Genomic DNA, 14,329 nt, shown 5'->3' with positions numbered 1-14,329 from the left:
CTGAGGTCGCGGCCGCCTCGCCCCTCGCGCCGGCACAGCTGGGCTCAGAATGGACATCGAACGAAGCTACCTGTGACCCGGCTGCGGACTCCGGAGACTCCGCCGGCGGCAACGGCGAGAAGGTGAGCACCACAGAGCTCAGCAACGCCTAGAAGGGAGCCCGACCACGGAGAAGAGGCAGACTAGAGCGCCGCCCCAGCAACAGCGGTGCCGGAAACGGAACTGGTTGCCCGAGCCCCGCCGCTAAAGTCGTCCGGGTGCCGCGCAAGCTGGTCGGCCTCGTACCCTGCAAGGTCACCCACGTGCGGGCGCCGGACGAGCGGGGCTGCTGAACTGGGGAGGGATGCTGCGCTCGGCGGTGGCGGTGGCGGCCTTGGCCCCGTCGGGCCTGCCAGGGCGCCCGTTGCTGCTGACGGCTCTGAGCCTGTCGCCTGGGAAGCGGCTCTCTTCGCGAGGCCCGGCGGGTCAGAGCGAGCAGCGCCGGGGCCCGGCAAAGCCCCGCTTCCCTCCTCTGCGGATCCCCGAGGTGGCCGAAACGGCCCGCTTGGTGGCGGAGAAGACGCGGGCCCCGCCGCCGCTGCGAAGGTTCATCGCCTGTCCCGACCTCGCGCGTGCCGTGGCCTCTAGTCTGCAAAGCGGGAGGGGCTCCGAGGAGCGGGAGACGGTGGTGCTGGAATGCGAGCCAGGTGAGGGTTAGAGACGCTCGGTCCCAGTTAGTAGCATGGCCCCTTTTACCTGTTACTTCGGCTTCTGCATCACTCTCTGCGCCATCAGTGCCTCGGGATCTTATTGCTAAGAGTTGGAAGGGACCCCAAGGGCCACCTAGTCTAGTCTTGTAATGCAGGAATCCTGCCCGCAACCATCCCTGGTTGGGCTCAAACCACCAACCTTTCGGTTAACAGCCAGATGCACTGACCGATTGCACCACCTGCAAATAATTCTTCTAGATTTAGAAAGAAACTGGGTGTTTTCAATGTAGGAACCTACCGTAGGAGAAAAGTATTATATCGAGTCAGACACCCTTAGCTGATCTGGTTCTGTATCATCAACAACACTGGCTGGCAGTGGTTGCGCTCGGCGGTTTCAGACCAGGGTCTCCCAGTCCTACTTGGAGATGCCAGGAAATGAACCTGGCATCTTCTGCATGCAAAGCATACATTCTGTCTGTGTGTGCCGGGCGTGCCCGATATATAGGCAGTGTTCCAGAGAGTTTGCCAACAGTATCTCAATTACTTTCAGAGCCTAGATTTTAACCAAATGTTTTTCTGTCTTGTGATTCTCTACCTTGACTGTTATGCTATTGGATTAGACAGTACTCAGGAAGCTCCCATTAGCATCTAAGGCCCAGTTGTTCCTTCCCCTTTTTCTCTTGTGAAACTCACCCCAGTTTGCTCTCTTGGGAAATGGAGCAGTAAAATTAATTAACAAAATCTTCCACAGAACCTACATACAGTGTTAAGCTTACAAGGTGAACTTCAGAACTCTCTGTTGAATGCAGTGCAAGCCATTTCTTGAAATTTCAGATGCCAATTATTTAGGCTTCTCTAATTGAAATAACTAAGATATGTGAAAGAGAGCTTTCAAAATCATGATCGAATGAATGCATATTGCAGACTTCTTAGTTTTGGAAAAAAAGGCAAGTATGGTGAGACATGGTAAAAGCAAATAAAATATGCACGATATGGAGAAAGTGAGCATAGAGACATTTCCCCCACTCATAATACTAGAAGTTGGGGTCATCTAATGTAGCTGAATGTTGCAAGATTCCAAGCAGACATCTACTTCTTCACACTGTGCATAGTTTAACTATGGAATCTGCTAGCCCAAGATGTAGTAATGACCACTAACTTTGACAACCTTATAAGGGGGTTAGACAGTTTCATGCAAAATGAATCTTATCAGTAGCTACCGTACTAGTGATGATGCCTGTTCAACCTTCAGAATTTGAGGCAGTATGCCACTGAATGCCAGCTTCCTGAGAGTACAAGGGAGAGTACTGTTGGACTCATGTCCTCCTTTGTGGCTTCTGGTTGGCCACTGTGAGAACAGGATGCTAGTCTAATTGGCCATGGTCTGATATTCATTCTTAATATAAATGTCCCAGAGTTTCTTTTATAAAATTTGTTGTTGGTGATTGCTGGCTATAGAGAGAAATATGCTGGCAGAAACCCCAAAGTATATCAAGTTGGCCATTGTTTTCCTCCAGTTGTCTTCAGTTGAAGGTTATACTATTGAAAAGTTGCCCCTTCAATAGTTTTTTTTCACATTTCCTGCAATTTTTATTTCTTCTTTATGCTTGTATATAATATGTTGCAAAGGATAGAATCCAATGCAGTCCCTTGAGAAGTTTTGTATGTTTACATTCATATTTATATTTTTCTCTTCCTAACTTACCGGGCCTTTGGGTTCTTCTTGGTCGTTCTTTTAAACTAAAACTGTGTTTAATGCTGGTGTTTAACCCTGGATAATTTCTTTTAGGGCCTGGAGTCTTAACCCGAACATTACTCAATGCTGGTACCCATGTGATAGCTCTGGAGAGTAATAAGTCATTTCTTCCTGACTTAGAGGTAGGTTTGTATATGGGGGGCTGAAATTTGTGGCTAAACAAAAAGATAAGGAGATGATTGATGGTTTAGCTTTAGAACCTGGACCTCTCACAAAAATCTGAAAAAGGACAAAAATGAGAGATTTAATTTATCTCAAAGTATATTGTTTTCCTGACAGGTTAGTCGTTGATTGTTCTTTTCTTTTTTTGTTTTCTTTTGGTTACAAATATGTCTCTATCACTCAATTTATGGTAAAAAATTTAAAAAACAAGATTTATTTTTATTAATAAAAACCAAGATAAAGGCACAGAATAAATCCCAGCATCTCCTGTTAAAAGATCTTGAGCAGCAGCTCTGGAAAAATCACTGCATGAGACATTGGAGAGATGCTGAGATGTCTCTGAGTAGACAATATTTGGCTTGATGGGTTAAACAAATTTAGATGTTAATTTCACCTTCTAATGATTTGTTTCTGTTTAGTCTCTTAAGGAAAAATCAGATGGCCAGCTAGAAGTGGTACATTGTGACTTTTTCAGATTGGACCCTGTGGGTTTTGGATCCGTGAAGCCACCTTTTATGTATTCTGAAAGACTTTTTGAGAACTTGGGCATCTTAACAGTTCCTTGGACAGCAGGTACTTAGAATTGGTACATATCAATTGTAGATAATAGCAGATCAATATTTAATTGTTTCTATTCGGCTTTTTCCATTTGGTGTGCTTGAGGCAGATTATCTTCAGATGAAACAACAGCAGTTCAATACATTGTAAAATGGCACCTGTTAAACACATTTTTCCAAAGTTTTTTAGGAAGAGGAAAGTTTTCATGGGCTTCCCAAGGGAGTGTTCCATAACTGCTTTGGGAACTATTATGATCCAAAGGTTGTGTATAAATAGAAAAATGACTGTGGTGCCACCGTGGAGATAGCCCTGTATCTTGTGGGTAGCCAATCTAATATTTGAATGTCAAAGACTCACTAGAGGATTTAAGGGGTCTCATATGAAGGGTAGCAATATTCAAGGCATTAATGAAGCGGGAGGTATTTTTGTAATGATTCTGCTATTGTCTGTTTATTTATTTGGTTATTTTATTTAGTAGCGGTGAACGTATACTTTTTTTTCATTCATTTTGGTTGATTTTCTGAACAGATGTTACTCTAAAAGTGATTGGAATTGTGCCACAAAGAAAGGAAAGGAACCTGATTTGGAAGCTTCTCTATGCCTTATATGAACGCAGTTCTATATTTAAATATGGAAGAACAGAACTGAACCTCTTTGTCAGTGAAAAAGAATATAAGGTATTTATGTATAAGGCACCTTAACAATATGCCAGCTGCTATGTGTTTGTGTTAAAATAATCAAACATACTTCGTAAAAGTTATTTTAATGCAATGTGCAAATATATTAATGATTTTAATTTTTAAGCAAAAAACATTTCTGTACTTGTCTGTTCCATGAACAATTTTTTTTAAAAAATGACTCTCAAATTGTATTGGCAGCAAGAAGGGTAGTAATTATGTGTTGCACAGTCAATGAATAGACAAGTGCAGATTTTTAAAATTTATAATGAAACATAACCTTGGTTTTGATGCAAGTAGGAAAAATATAGGTGGCAGTCCTAAAGAGTTGGCTTCCTCTTTCAGTAGGCCAAATATCAGTGGACAATTTCTGAACAGAGGTTCTATGCCTATTAGGAAAATTTTATCCCAGTTGGGGGGAAATGTACTTGACAAATACTCAGAGGAACAAAGCCCTTGTATTAAGTTAAGGTTCTCTGGACTAATTTCACAGAATATAATTAAGCTCTGGCAAGTATTGGGAGATGACAGTAATGATCAACAAGCACTCAGTGTAGTGGTGTGGGATAAGGAACTGGAAAACCCAACTGCTGGTTACAAACAAGAATTATTGAAAAACTTAATCTAATCAAGTCCTGCCTCTTCAATAGGGTTAATTCAGAATGATCCATTTTGTATGTAAATGATTTCATTTGCATATAGTGCTTTTTGCAATTATGGTCACATTTGCCACTTTACTGTTACTAAGAACTTTTTTATTTTACTACTTGCTTTTCACCACTGCCTTTCAGATGCAATAAGGTATAAGAAGTGTTGTTTGCCATAAAACTCTGGAATACAGTGGTACCTCTAGTTACGAACTTAATTCGTTCCGGAGGTCCGTTCTTAACCTGAAACTGTTCTTAACTAGAGGCGTGCTTTCGCTAATGGAGCCTCTTGCTGCCACTGTGCCGCCGGCACACAATTTCCGTTCTCATCCTGGGGCAAAGTTCTCAGCTCGAGGTCACTCTTCCAGGTTAGCAGAGTTTGTAACCTGAAGCATTTGTAACTCGAGGTACCACCGTAATTTTACTAATCCATGGCATCTCTCATCTGCTAAGCTAATACTTCACTAAGGTGGAGCACTGCAACAAAATGTTGGTATATTCCTGGTGTGCATGTAAAACTGGTGACTGAGGTTTGTGTGTGAATGTTTTAAAAATAAAAAATGAGTTTTCGTGCTCTAACTTGGGTCTTACTTCATGTGCAAAACTACTTACTGAGATAGCTTGTGGTTTTGCTTTTGTGAACATTTGAAAGTTCAAAATATTTGAAAGTCAGTAAGACATGGGGCTTCCAAATGCAGTGACTTGATTTGGCTTGGGGAGAGGTCTGAGGGGGCAGTTTAATTAAATTGAACTTTGCTCCATCCCAAGAGAAATCCAAAAGAGCCCCAGCCCTACCTCTGACCTGCAGTATTAATGGTGGACTACATTACAGGGCTACTATAAGCTCCTCTGATTCCCCATAGCTCTCCAACCTGCAATAAGGGTTTAACAGTGAACTGTACCCCAGGGTTCTCTCCCAGCCCATCTTGAGGTATAGAGGTAAAACCATTGTCTGTACATTTTTGTACTCTGTTTTAGCCACACCTGCAGTAGGCATCTGCTGCTTTTATACAGTACTGCAGAGTTGTTGTAGACTACCCAGAGCTGTATTCATTGTTGTCATATAAAGCCCAGGATTGTCATAAACCCCTCTTCCCCTTGATCCCTTCCAACGTGAATGAACTGGTTTTGCTTTGAATCATCAACATTTCAAATATGAGCTAAATTAGAAAGAGCAGGAACTCTAATTCTTTTCTGTTACCTTGTGGGTATCTTATGTAATGGAACTGGGGTTGACAACTTGGTACACAATCTGAGGTACATTAAGATAATGGGATTCTCCATTGATTTCTGTTCCTGACGACATTTTAAAAGAACCAGAAAATGAGTGAGTGGATATTGCTGTTCTTGCCATATAAGGACGGACACTCTCCTTGGATGGTCAGAAATAGAATATTAGATGATACAAAATGTATATATAAAGTACAATTATATCTTCAGAACTCTAGCAACTGTTTTGGAAGAAAGGGAACAGTAGTACAGCTACTGAGTTGGCACAATTGGTTTCGTATTTTGAATCATGACTGAAAATAGTACTATAGTTCTGTTGTAGCATAACATAACATTGCTTCTAATATAGCCTTGGACAAGCGAGACTTGTATGTACCTTGATTCAACTTTCAGATGCTACTTGGAACTTCCTGCTTTAATCAAGCCTTCCAGTGTTCATGATAAAGTCAGAAATTTTGCATAAATATAAATGCTAATTCCCCCCCCCCCTTGCCAGACTCTTGTTGCAAAGCCTGAGGAAACAAGAACCTATCAAGCACTAAGTGTACTATGGCAAACAGCCTGTGACATCCAACTTCTGCGTATGGTGAGTGTTTAATACATGCAATGAATAGTAGTGCAATAATACTGCTCTTATGGCTCTTAATGGTAAGGTGACATTTCTAGTGTGCCAGGTTTCACTTGGCTGGAAACTCCCACCCACCTGCTTGTAAGCAGGAAGCGCTTCCACCTGCACACAGGTGAGGATGTGCCTTCAAGGGATGCCACTCAGGAGGGTCCCTTGATTTTGTGGAGCAGCTTTTTTTTCCCCCGCAGGCATGCAACAGGAAGCAAATACTTAAATACCTTGTGTGTAAAAGGAAGATTACCTATGGCACTTTAGATCCCATTCTTCCAGATCTTTGTTATAATTTCTCAAGCAGTTATTTTGTCATTTCCTTAGCACTTATTGCTGTACAAATGCTTACATTCTTAAATCAGAAGCCAGAGAGCTGCATGTGTTGCTCATGTATGATCTGAACACCACATGCTTCACTGACGGGGAGCCTTGAGCTGCTCTGAATAGGTGCTGCTGAAAGTTGAGGGAACCTCTAGAGCAGGTGTTCCCAAACTGGCCTTTGGACCACCAGTGCTTTGTGGCATGTCCTTATTGAATATTCATACTAAGTTGCATTACTGTTCCCTTCCTTCTAGGAGCCTTGGCCTTCATTTTTGACTAATTCAAAAAATGGTGGACTCTCTATACCAAAGAGTGTGGTAAGCTAAACATACGGTGCTTGAATGCTTAAAGAAATGCTGTGTGAATGCAAACATTCTCAAATTCATTTAACTATTGTCCAGATTGCTGTTTTAGTGAGACACGCACAGGCTCATTTAGCTGTGCACTTAGTAATCAGCTCTCAGTCTCCAAAATGTTTTTCGCGTAAGCCAAATCTATATTGGCAGCACTCATTGAAAATCCAGGTTGCAAAACATCTTTGTTGCTATACTTTTGCAATAATTTCCACATCATTGTCATTGAATGGGGTTGGGGGTTGTTAATACGGTGATCCAAACAAAATTGGTGCACATTATGCAAAATCCTGACTAGTGAGCAAACTAACGTTTATTGGACCTCAGTGAAGGTTTGATTTTACTTGGTAGCAGCCCAGTGGAACAGGGAGTAAAGCTTACACACACACACACACACACACACACAGAGAGAGAGAGATGACGAACTTCCTACTAGAGAAGAATGGTTACTCAAACTTACAGAATATGCGGAATTAGCCTCTTTCTGAAAGAATCCAGAGACAAACCCAGACAGGAGTTCATTCTAGAATAGGATAATTTCAAGAACTACTTGAAAAATAGTTGTAGTATAAGCCTTTAGTATTGCCTTTGAATGATTTCTGTAAATAATATATATATAAACAAAAATGACATCAAAATAGAGAAGAGAATTTTTAAAAATAATAATGACAAATTAAAGTAATATGAATATTACAAAGGGAAACATGGAGAGAATGGGAGCTCTTATATGTAATTTCTTTGTGAACATAGAGATCCTTATTGGACTGACTGAAATGAATATAACTACGTGTTGTATATATACAGAAAATGATTAATATAGCATTTAAAAAATCAAAAGAGAAAGAGAGAGCGTAAAGAATACCGATTGTAACTGTAATAGTAGCTGGATGGCCATCTGTCAGGGATTCTTTAGTTGTGATTCCTGCATTACACGGGTTGGGCTAGATCAGGCACCCTCAAACTGCGGCCCTCCAGATGTTTTGGCCTACAACTCCCATGATCCCTAGCTAAGAGGACCAGTGGTCAGGGATGATGGGAATTGTAGTCCAAAACATCTGGAGGGCCGAAGGTTGGGGATGCCTGGGCTAGAAGACCCTTGGAATCTCAGCTCTACCATTCTATGATTCTATGTGTTATTCAGTTTATTGAACTGGAAATAAATGAAAAATGGAAATGATATGAAATAGAATTATGAATCATACAGTAATATAAAAAATGGAAAAATAGTATATATATATAGGAATTAATACAGTATTCAGTAAAATATGTTTAATTGGGTATGATTTGCATATGGTTAACATTTGTCATTGAATTAAAAAGCAGCATTGACAAAGCAATCAATCTAGATAAGTAACAACTCCTGTCTCCTTCCAGCCCATCTAGTTGTGAAATAAGTTCCTAGCATATTAGAGCAATCAAAATTCATAGTTGTCAACATAGGGTGGTAGACCAAATCCAGTACTTAGAGTGGGCAAACCAGATAGCAGCACGAAAAGTAGAAAGAATAATTTAGAAAAACCGGGTATGTCTTTTGTAACAGTCGGGCAACAAGATCAGAGGGTCGGGCATTTCCATCAGTTAAACATTTCCATCAGTTTCACTGTTTATATGAGCAGATGCACATAAAACATGGATTAAGAATTACCATAACTCATCAGGGGAGGGAATGAGCAACTGAGACCCCTGTTGTATGAGGGGTTCCCCACACACTGAACTATGATACACTTGCAGTGTTGGTTTGCCCTTTCTGGAAGACTTATCGGGTAAAAGGCACATGAATTATTTATTTATTTTCATTCATTCAATAATTATATGTTTTTAATTTTTTGTGTTATATGCAGCTGCTGCAGAATGACCACTTGTGCTTAATACGGCTGACGCCGCGGAAGAATTTGTTTACGGACAGCTTGACAACTAGTAATTCAAGAATATTTGTTGTGATGGTGAAACAATGCCTTGCTAAAAGCAAGACTAAACTAATAGATAAATTAAAGTAAGTAAAAGTCAATTTCTTTAGCTGACATCCAGCGTGGAAAAGAATTTAGTAGGATATGGCACTTGGCGTAAACCTGAACAATATTATATAGAATTTGCTTAAGTTTCAAAATGCCGCACATCTTTAGATGTGTGACTAAAGTTTGGGAAGACTAGTCAGCTTTGTGGCTGGATACCTGAGCACAGTGGCTGGCAGCCAAGTGGTTACTGAGCCAGTTTGACTTTTGAATTTTTTAAAACAGCAGAGGCTCTCCATCCCATTGCCATATCAAATACTATGTTTAAAAGCTGCTTTTATTTAAACATGGTTGGTTATTTGGCATGGAAAACACAAGGCCAAAGCCCTTTGGGAATGTAGAACTAGTTGCTTGGTTATTTGGATCCTGAACAAAGATCTATTTTAGGCATGCCTAAGGTAGGAATGTTTACTCTGAACAGGAGTCACAATGCCATACCAAAAGCTGCTTCTGGAATTTCTTTCATTGCAGCAATAAGAAAAGGTAGGTTGGTGCTTGATAAATGTAAGTTCCAACCACCGCCAGAGGTTTAAATATTGGCCATTTTATGTTTTAGACAGTCTTCATTTGTATACATGTATCCTCAAAAGGATACATATATCCCTGGGACGTGGGTGGCGCTGTGGGTTAAACCACAGAGCCTAGGGCTTGCCGAACAGAAGGTAGGCAGTTTGAATCCCTGCGACGGGGTGAGCTCCCGTTGCTCGGTCCCAGCTCCTGCCAACCTAGCAGTTTGAAAGCACGTCAAAGTGCAAGTAGATAAAAAGGTACTGCTACAGTGGGAAGGTAAATGGCGTTTCCGTGCGCTGCTCTGGTTCGCCAGAAGCGGCTTTGTCATGCTGGCCACATGACCTGGAAGCTGTATGCCTGCTCCCTCGGCCAATAACACAAGATGAGCACCGCAACCCCAGAGTCGGTCACGACTGGACCTAATGGTCAGGGGTCCCTTTACCTTTATCCTCAAAAACATCCTGGAAACATGCTGTGAAGCATCAACTTAAACACTGAATTCAGTGTTTGCGTTTTGGGGTTTCATGATGGTGACAAGAGACACTTTGTTGCATAATTAGTTTAGCCATTGGAGTTATATTCACAATCTAACCGTTAATGGAAAATAATGACGTTTTAAGGAATGAAATCTGATGAGATCCATATTAATGTTTGGCTTTGTTTTAATAAGGTACTGAGCAGCATTAGCTTTAACTATCCCATTGTGACCGATTCCCTCTCCCCCCCGCCTTTCTTCTGTTTCAGTTTTTGGAGTTCCCAAGGTGGGAAGGAATTATTGAGACAGTTGGAGATACCAGAAAACATTACAACGGGTAGTCTATATCCAGAGCAGTACAAAAGCCTTTTTGAGATTATGGAACAAGCTAATGAATTTGACCAAAGCTGGCTCTATGATGAAGATTCTTTAGAGGATAGCAGGGGCATCAATTTTTAAACTGAAACTGGTTTATTTTGAAAAGAAGCTTGTTATGGTGCAAATGATAGTGGCCTGAAACCTCTTTATCAGCAAGGATAATTTAGTTGATAAATTATTAGATGAAGGTGATGCCATATGAAAATTCAACACCTTACATGCCTGATTGGTCCTCCATGGGAAATTTCATGTCATTGCATTTTCTAAGGTGCAAGACAAAATAGTGAACTGTTTTCAGTCTTGTTTTTATTCCTTGTATTATAGCAGAGCTACTTTTGGAATATAAGGCAAACATGGCATACTCTGCAGTTTGTCTCAAAAATAAATACAAAGCTTGAAATGCATAGACTTGCACATTTTCTTTTTAAAAACAGGAACTGTAAACCAAAAATTCGCCAAAAGAAGCAAGAAAATGTATATTTCTGGATTAAAGACTTGTGCTCAAATACTTGAGTTACTCTAGAACTGGCCCCCACATGGAAAAATGTTTGCAAAAATTTCTATATATATATATTGTATAAGCATATGTAAATAGTATATAGTGAATGCACTTCAGTTATCCTGTTTTCTGACCAGGATATTAACTACTATGTAAACTAAAAGAGGTTTGTCTCATCACAAACCTTTTTCTAATTTATAAAAATGTAAATATCTTCATTAAAAATGCAATAAAACACTATTTCTAGTCAAGAGACTGATTTCTTTTGCAACTGTATTGTTCTGTCTATCCAGGCCCTTGTACACTGCTGTTGAAGAGCTGTATGAAAATTTCTTAAATATAATAGCTAGAATCAAATTAAGTAATTCTGATAATGCAGAAATTTCCATCTGTATAGCAAAACTTTCCCTTTGATCGCTCTTCCCTTTTTCCACTTCATTCCCCCCAAATCTGCTCTAGAGGGCTGCGGCAGAGGAAGAGGAAGGAAACTTGTACAGCCCGAAGTCCTTGTTCTAAGAACTAGTTTGTTGTTTGACTGCCATAGCGGGGCGGGGGAAAGATACTGTAAGTTTCTTTGCGGGTACTGTTTGTGCTGTTGAGGAAGCAATGTATGTAAAGCCAAAGACAGTTGGGAAATGGGAGAGGAGAGATTACTAAAATGGGAGGACTCGTAAACACTCCTTGCACAAGGAAATCTGCAATCATAAGAAATGAACATAGGATGATGATGATGATGATTAAATTTAGTATTATTAGATTCACTAGTAGGTCCTAAAGTGGGTTACAGTAATTTAAAAGGAGTAGTTGAACTCCCGTTTTATTTCTTTAAAATGTGTTGGATTCAGATTAAAGCTGCAATTCTGCACAGTACTTACCTGAATTCAGTGATGATTTCTGAGTAGACATGTACAGAATTGCATTCTAAGTTAGTTGTACTTAAGTTTCATTTGATTTCAGTGGGAATTAACAACGGTCCAATTATACCTGCTCTGAAGTAGTAAGTAATTTATGTCAGTGGAGCTTACTCCCAGGTAAGTAGGGCTAGTATTGCGGCTTAAGTCATTACTAACTTTCACATTTATTTTAACGGTATCGAAATCCAATTAACGAAGACTGCAGTTCTGTGCTCTTACTTGGGAATAAGCAACACTGAACACTATGAGCTTCCTTGTATTATGACTATTATTTACTTCTTTCATTGTACAAAATGTCTCAAAGCGACTTACTTTTTTTAAATAAAGATACTAAAATGTGTCAAAAAAATTAAAACAACATCTAAAAGTGCTCATGCTGCAAGTACATATGTAGAGGATTGTGATATTAATCTGAACCAATAATTCATTTCCCTCTTTTCCCAAGTGCCCAAGCCAGTTTACAGCATTATATAAGCAACATTATGTAAACCACTAACAGGCAAAGCAATCCTTAATGTGTGGGACAACTGATATGCTAGAGCAATGCTTCAGAAATAAAATACGTTGAAACATATTTGCGTGGGCTAGGGGAAGGAAGGAAGGAAGGAAGGAAGGAAGGAAGGAAGGAAGGAAGGAAGGAGGGAGGAGGAGGAGGCGGCAGGCAGAGGGGTGTGTTGATAAAAGAGCCCAAATACAGGGAACATGCAGAAAATATTTTGAAAGTACTGCTGAACATCAAGAAATGGGACCTAGATAACTGGTCTTTTAAATTGTGAGTTGGACCCTGACTTTAAGTGGCTCATGTTAGAAGTACCACAACTGTTTTCTTGGTTTTTTTAAGACCAGGAGAAAGATTGGGGGTGGCAGAATGATGGTAGAATTATCCATTACAATGCACACCAAGTTCCTCCAGACAACATGGTTGGAAAAATGTAATCTTAATTTAACAACCTGGTAAAAGTGCTCAGAAAACTTTTGATGTCTGACTGTTGCATTATTTAAGGAGGGACAATTTTCCTTTGAGAATAAGGAGTCATATTGCATTACAAAGTAGAATCGGTTACCTGTAGCAAACACTATTCTTAGCAACATGATCTCATTTGACAATGATACAATGTCATGCTAGTAAGTCACAAAGAACACTACAGGAGCAACATTATACAACTATCCTTGAAGGTCAGAAAATAATCTAAAACACTATCTTCATCAGGCTTTATTAAAGCAAGTATGCAGAGCCTGAAATTATATAACAAAAAAGTCTTGAAATAGGCTGTTGAAACATTTGTATTGTTTTACCTGTATATCTTTAAACAACTATATTTTAATCCAGAGATGAATTAAGGTGTTGTTCATTAAAGAAGCAAATAACATCTTAGCACCTTACATTATTTTAAATACATCCACTTTTGTAGAGCATCTCTTTAGTTTGACTCTGCATATTAATATTTGAATCAAAGTTAAAGCAGGAAATAGCTAAGGAATCTGAGAAATTGTGTTGTTGTGCCACCTGTCTGTCATTTGGAATGTGTGCTAGTTTACAGTCTTTCTAGGCAAGGGACAATCTTTAACAAAATTTATATACTGCTTGACTGTAAAAATAAAAATAGCTAATTTTATTTTTATCCTGTTGTCCCACCCCAAGAGCTCAGAGCTCCAACCTTTTATTATCATATTATTATCATAACAATCAATAAGGTAAACTAAGTTGTGATGTTACTATCCTAAAGTCACTCATTCTTTGTTGCCTTTTCAGTGCAGTTTGCGGCTGAATGAGAAGCTGAATGTATGCCCCTTAGTTCTAAATCTAACATTCTAGTTCAGGGGTCAGCAACCTTTTTCAGCTGTGGGCCAGTCCACCATCCCTCAGACCATGTGGTGGGCCAGACTATATTTTTTTGGGGGGGGAATGAATGAATTCCTATGCCCCACAAATAACCCAGAGATGCATTTTAAATAAAAGCACACATTCTACTCTGCTTCGGCCAGGGAGGGCAGGATATAAATATATTATTATTATTATTATTATTACTCATGTAAAAGCACGGACCCTCCGCAGGCCGGATTGAGAAGGCAATTGGGCCGCATCCGGCCCCCAGGCCTTAGGTTGACTATCGCTGTTCTAGTTGCTGCACCACACTGAGTTTCAGTTAAGGGCACACTTGACACCGATCTCATGTGTCTCTTCAAACCTGTGTTCATGTGTCCCCACAATACTTCTTTTCCAAATTATATTTGTTTTTTTAAAAATAAAATAAAAAACTTTATTGAGATTTTAATTAAAACATATCAAATCATAACAAAACAAATTAAAACAAATCAGCTCAAAATATAAAAGTTCATACAGATATCATAACTCCAAATTTGCATCTGAAAAGTAATTGATATCTAATACATAATTTGACTAAACCTTCCTGTCTAGTCTTTTCCTCTATAACAGGGATGGCCAACTCCAAAGAGACTGCGATCTACTCACAGAGTTAAAAACTGGCAGTGATCTACCCCCTTTTGGGGGGTTCAGGTCAAAGTTGT

The 14,329-nt window shown here is 39.8% G+C and overlaps 2 protein-coding genes across 7 annotated transcripts in view; one reads left to right on the top strand and one right to left on the bottom strand.

Annotated features, from left to right (window-relative positions):
• Positions 1-1,136, bottom strand: part of CNST (consortin, connexin sorting protein) — a 43,980-nt gene extending 42,844 nt beyond the window's left edge. For 3 of the 6 annotated variants that reach the window (XM_035108325.2, XM_035108321.2, XM_035108329.2), the window contains exon 1: positions 1-141. The gene's annotated coding sequence lies outside the window, so the exon portion shown is untranslated. Of the gene's footprint in view, positions 142-987 lie in introns of those variants that run through there. The other 3 variants (XM_035108323.2, XM_035108326.2, XM_035108324.2) reach the window with 3 other exon arrangements.
• Positions 224-12,421, top strand: TFB2M (transcription factor B2, mitochondrial). The gene is made up of 8 exons (XM_035110524.2): positions 224-686; positions 2,479-2,567; positions 3,027-3,180; positions 3,694-3,842; positions 6,216-6,305; positions 6,914-6,976; positions 8,854-9,005; positions 10,279-12,421. The coding sequence occupies exons 1-8, from the start codon at positions 344-346 to the stop codon at positions 10,466-10,468; spliced, it is 1,230 nt and encodes a 409-aa protein (XP_034966415.1). The 5' UTR covers positions 224-343; the 3' UTR covers positions 10,469-12,421.
• Positions 12,422-14,329: the final 1,908 nt, after the last annotated feature.

The sequence above is a fragment of the Zootoca vivipara genome, chromosome 3 (assembly GCF_963506605.1).
Source record: "Zootoca vivipara chromosome 3, rZooViv1.1, whole genome shotgun sequence".
NCBI lineage: Eukaryota > Metazoa > Chordata > Lepidosauria > Squamata > Lacertidae > Zootoca > Zootoca vivipara.
The sequence above is the reverse complement of the archived record's forward strand: the minus strand, read 5'-3'. Positions and strand labels throughout refer to the sequence as shown.